This window comes from Pteropus vampyrus, unplaced genomic scaffold (assembly GCF_000151845.1).
Source record: "Pteropus vampyrus isolate Shadow unplaced genomic scaffold, Pvam_2.0 Scaffold31, whole genome shotgun sequence".
Lineage (NCBI taxonomy): Eukaryota > Metazoa > Chordata > Mammalia > Chiroptera > Pteropodidae > Pteropus > Pteropus vampyrus.
Window position 1 is genome coordinate 11136517 of NW_011888812.1, and position 5419 is coordinate 11141935.

Consider the following 5419-nt stretch of genomic DNA (forward strand, 5'->3'; position numbering starts at 1 on the left):
TATTATTATTATTTATGCCTACAGCACCTGGTCTTCCTAGGTGGTCTCCCATCTAAGTACTAACCAGGCCCGACCTGGCTTAGCTTCTGAGATCAGACATCAGGCTTGTTCAGGGTGGCATGACCATAGACCATGGACCGTGGCTCTACTGGGGCACGTACCCGGGACCTTCTGCATGTAAAGCAGATGTGCTCACTGCTACACTGTGGAACCACATCCTCGTCTTCCTTTTTGAAATTTTTTTCCCTTCCACACACAACTAACTCTTACTTATCTTTCAATATCCAGCTCACAAACTTTTCAGATATGCAAGGACTTTGAAGTAGTTCTCCCGCCTAATGAGGGAGTCTTTTGCTTTGTATCATTTCAGATCACCCCACCCAAATTACTGCCTCCTGGTGGCAGCTTCATGGCTAACACACATAACGTGACTGAATTCATTTTTCTGGGACTTTCTTCCAATCAGGATGTGCAGAAAGTTTGCTTTGTGATATTTCTGCTCTTGTACACAGCAATTCTGCTGGGGAATTTCCTCATTATACTCATCGTCTTGACCAGCAGAAGTCTTGGTTCCCCCATGTATTTCTTCCTCAGCTACCTGTCCTTCGTGGAGATCTGCTACTCCTCTACTACAGCCCCCAAACTCGTCTCCGATTTGCTGGCTGAAAGGAAAGCCATATCTCTGTGGGGCTGCATGACACAGCTTTTCTTTATCCACTTCTTTGGTGGCACTGAGATGTTCCTGCTCACAGTGATGGCTTATGATCGTTATGTGGCCATCTGTAAGCCCCTCAACTACACCATCATCATGAACCGGCAGGTATGTGCTGTTCTGGTGGGAATAGCATGGGTGGGAGGCTTTGTGCATTCCTTTGCCCAAATCCTTCTCATGTTCCACTTGCCCTTCTGTGGCCCTAATGTGATCGACCACTATTTCTGTGACCTGCTTCCTCTGCTCAAACTTGCCTGCTCTGACACCTTCCTCATTGGTCTGCTGATTGTCGCCAATGGGGGAACCCTGTCTGTCATCAGTTTCGTGGTCCTCTTAGCCTCCTATGGGGTCATCTTGCTCCATCTAAGGACTCGAAGCTCTGAGGAGCGGCGCAAGGCCCTCTCCACCTGTGGGTCCCACATCACTGTGGTTACCTTGTTCTTTGGGCCCTGCATCTTCATCTACCTGAGGCCTTCTACCACCCTGTCTGTAGACAAGATGGTGGCCGTGTTTTACACGGTGGTCACCCCACTCCTCAATCCTGTCATCTACTCCCTGAGAAATGCTGAAGTGAAGAAGGCCATGAAAAGGCTGTGGATTAGGACAATAAAACTAGATGAGAATTAGAGGCTGGTCTTGGTATTCATCCTTGGGTTTAGAATGATGCTGAGTCCAAACCAAAGAATGAGACGAAAGCAAGTTCACAGGCTTTATTATTTCTAGGGTTATTCTAACTGGTCTCCATCTCCCAAAAGACAATCCAATCAGTTGTAAAATATTTTCTCTTATGGATTTATGTGCTATATTTTAATTAGCCACTTTCTCTTAGATGTTTAGATCACTTTTAAATTTTTTTTTTACTGGTATAAATAACACTGTGGTAAGCATTCTTGAAAAGAAATCTTTACACTTCTATTTTTCTTTTAGACTCTTTTGCTATAATAAGTTTACTGTGTTCAAAGGTATATAACAACTTTTGATGCATGTGTTCAGTTGATTCTTAAGAAGATGGTAATAATTAACTTTCCTTGTGAATATACTCTTGTGGGACTTGAATAATGTCATTAAGCCTTTTCTTGATGAGAAATAAGATTTTACACTGTTTCAAAGTAGCTCCCTGCAAGATATTTATTAATTGCAAAAGGCAAAATGTAACTTTGGAAAATGTAACTTCAGTGGAGAAGCCTGGAAGATACTCCCGTAAATGATTACTCAAAGTTAACATCACCAGTATTGAGATTGGAGAGACACACAGTATTATTACTGTGGTATTCTTACTAAAAACACGTAACCTAAGTCTCATCATGACAAAATACAAGGCAAACCCCAACTGAAGAACATTCTACAAAATTACTAGGTTGCTTTCTTTATAAGTATCAAGACAAAGAAATTGAAGAGTTTTTCCAGATTACAGAGAGATGGTAACTAAATGCGACCTGTGATCCTTGATTGGATCCCGTGGTAGATGAAGGTCATTAGTGGACGAAAGAGCTGTAAATGAGATAGTAGAGTTCTATCAGAGTTAATTTTCTTATTTTGATAATTGTAGTGTGGTTATGCCAGAGAATGTCCCTGGATTGAAGAATTACTTACTAAGGTATCTAAAGGTTACATGGGCATTATGTTGTCAACTTTCAAACATTTCAGAAAGAATTCTGTCTATCTACTGAAAGAATGAATGATAAAGAAAATGTGGAAAAATATTAATATTGGGAGAATTTGGACTAAGGATATACAGGAATTCTTTCTATTATTATTGTAACTTTTTTCTGTCAGAAATTATTTTAAAATATTAAGTTAAATTACTTTGCAAATCAGATAGACATCTTGTTTAATTTACGTTTTGTGAGTGAGAAGGGATGTTTTAATGTTTAATTAGCTTCGAGTCTTATTTATAAAATTTTCGCTGTGGGCTAGTCTCTTCATGTTGCTCTTCTTTATCTGAGTTCTCCTGGATATTATTTCTCCTTATGAACTTTAGATTAATTTCACTACTCTTTCTGTTTTATAGCCATCCGAAAGAACTTATTATTTTGATTGCTATAAGATTACATTTATAAATGTATTTAGAAAGAATCGACATCTTCATGATGTGAGTCTTCCTATCCAAAACCATGGATTGTCTTTTCATTTGCTGATGTCTTCTTTTGCATTCTTCAGCAGAGATCTATTATTCTCTCAGCAACTTTCAAGTATATAATACGGGAGTAGTAATGGTAATCACCATGCTGTGCATGATTTCCTCAGAACTTATCTTACAACTGAAGTTTGCACTCTCTGATTAATATCTCCCAATTTCCCCCATTCTCCTAGCCTCTAGCAACTACTGTTCTATTGTTCTATGTTTTTATGTTGCCTATTAGCCTCCTTTCATTTCAGCTTAAAGAAAGAAGTCCTTTCAGGATTTCTTCTAAGGCCAATCTAGAGATGACAAACACTGTTGTCTTTGTTTGTTTGGGAAAGCCTTTATCTCACCTTCATTTCAAAGGACAGCTGTGCTGGGTAAAGCATTTTGGGTTGGTTATATTTTCATTCGGGAGTTTGAATATATCATCCCACTCTCTTGGCCTGGAAGGTTTCTGATGAGAAATCCAGAGAAATCCAGTTGTAGCCTTATGGAGGTAGGTCCCTTGTAAGAGATCATTTTTTTTCTCATTGTTTTAAAATTTCTGTTTTTGCTTTTAAACAGTTGTATTATAATGGTCTTGGAAAAGATAATTTCGTATGGAAATTTTGAGGCCATTATTTCTTTAAATAAGCTTTCTATTCTCTTCCCTTCTCTTTTTCTTCTGGGACTCCAATAATTCACAGATTGTTTGTTTTAATGATATCCCATTGTTTACGCAGGTTTTCTACACCCTTTTTCATTTTTTTTGTGTGTTCTACTTTGCTTAATTTCAAAAGTCCTGTCTTCTATGCACAGAGTCTTCTGATTGATAAATTCCGATGCTGATGTTCTCTATTGCATTTCTCTTTTCATTTATTGTAGTCCTCAACTGCAGAGTTTCTGTCTGGTAAGCTTCATTGTGGTGCTAATTTTATAATGTTTGAGTATATCAGAATATTACATTGTATATCTTAAATATATACTATTCATGCTTGTCAGCCATACTTCAATAAAAGTGGAAAAATTTAAAACAAACCTGGTATTAGTTATTTTTATTTCCTTTCTAAGCAAATGGTGTGTGTATATGTGTGTGTGCATGCATGTTTGTGGGTATGAGGCAGGGAGGTGTGATGTAAGGCAGAAAGGAAGCACTCTCTTCCTACATTCCTTCAGGTGAGCAGAAATGCATGTATGGGCCATTTTGTTTCCTCATTCTATTTTATCAGCATTTGTTACTCTTAGAAGTCTTTCCCAGGTTTTGGCTATAAGCCAGCTGTTGATGATATTGTGAATGTTTAATTTTTTCCCCCTCCTTCTTCAGAGAATTCCTGGAGCTTTAAAAACAGAGATTGAGTTCTTGTGGTGTTTCAGATGGGTTATGATTAGGAGGAAGGGGCCATACTTATACCATGTTTCATAATTTATTCGGCTCAAGTTAAGAGAACTTTGATGAAGCAGCATTACTACACAGAGAAGGAGCAGATGTGGGGCATATACTGGTTCGATTTCCTATTGACCTCTTTGTTTCCTAATGGGACGCCAGCAGCTGGTGACATATTCTGTTTGGGCAGGAAATGTTACACGTAGACATTTGACCCAGCTGGACAATTTATTAGTTGTATAAGTTTGAACCATTCTCTTAATCTTTCTGAGCCCCAGTTACCTAATCTGTCAAGTGGCAATACTAGTTACTATGGTAGAGTGTTACTTTGACTCTGTGTGAGATGTTAGAAAGAAAAGTGGAAAGACACAACACTGCACAACACAAATGTAACGTGCTGTTACTTAGGAGACCATCCCTAACAGTTAGGGAACTCTAGTCTTTCCAAAGCCTTTGCACATGAAAACCATGTGTTGAAAAGTTGTGGCAAAATGCTTAAAACCTTAAGAATGAACAGTTGGAAGACCCCAGTAATAGGCATCAGGAAAGAGCTGGGTTATCTATGCTATCAGTTCATGAGGTAACTTTGCACAGTGATTTTCCTTCTGGCTCTTTTCCCACCTTTAGGTTGACATGAGTTGGACATGATGATCTTGAAAGCCCTCCATGTCTAGCATTCTCTGAAGAGACATGTCAAAGTATGTGCGTGAAGTGGTCCAGGTACACTTGGGTAAAGTCCCCTTGGAATTGAGCATGACATCATTGGTCTAATGAGGGGTGAGGTCAGAATTGGCCACCAAGAGCCTCTTGAGGATGCCTGTGGCGAGAACACAGGGGTGAAGTGATATTGCATTCTCCTCTGTCACTTACTTGAGAATGCAGAGGGAAACCTCTAGTGGCCAGGACAAGAGGGTGCTAATCATGTAGGCAAGTAGAAGTCCCTACTTTATAATTGGATTAATTAGAGATAAGTTCCTTAACCTCTGAAGGATACAGATGAGAGGTCGACTTTTGCTTATCTCAGAAACTCCCCAAATGGGGGATGCTAGAAAAGTTCAGGGAATTCAATTCTCTTATCTCAATTTTCCATCTCATACACCTTAAATGCTTCCAGCCTCACAGTCCAGCAGTCCTCATTTTAGTGGATTTTAGAGTAGACTGCCCCTGTTCCGTTTTCCTATAACTCTCTTAGTGAGAAAGTCATTAAGTTCTGGAGTTG

The 5419-nt window shown here is 39.2% G+C and overlaps 2 protein-coding genes and 1 pseudogene across 2 annotated transcripts in view; 2 read left to right on the forward strand and 1 right to left on the reverse strand.

Annotated features, from left to right (window-relative positions):
- Positions 1 to 326, forward strand: part of LOC105290078 (olfactory receptor 4X2-like) — a 9196-nt gene extending 8870 nt beyond the window's left edge. The window contains 1 exon segment of the mRNA XM_023528796.1: positions 305 to 326. Within this exon segment, the coding sequence (XP_023384564.1) occupies positions 305 to 326 (22 nt within the window).
- Positions 16 to 131, reverse strand: LOC111737805 (annotated as a pseudogene).
- Positions 327 to 385: 59 nt separating the features above from the next.
- LOC105290049 (olfactory receptor 4X2-like) lies at positions 386 to 1384 on the forward strand. The gene has a single exon (XM_011357013.1). The coding sequence runs from the start codon at positions 410 to 412 to the stop codon at positions 1337 to 1339; it is 930 nt and encodes a 309-aa protein (XP_011355315.1). The 5' UTR covers positions 386 to 409; the 3' UTR covers positions 1340 to 1384.
- The last annotated feature ends 4035 nt before the right edge of the window (positions 1385 to 5419 follow it).

Bases quoted from the DNA above. Each gene is read 5' to 3' on its own strand.
- LOC105290049 (XM_011357013.1), top strand. From the start codon at position 410: ATGGCTAACACACATAACGTGACTGAATTCATTTTTCTGGGACTTTCT.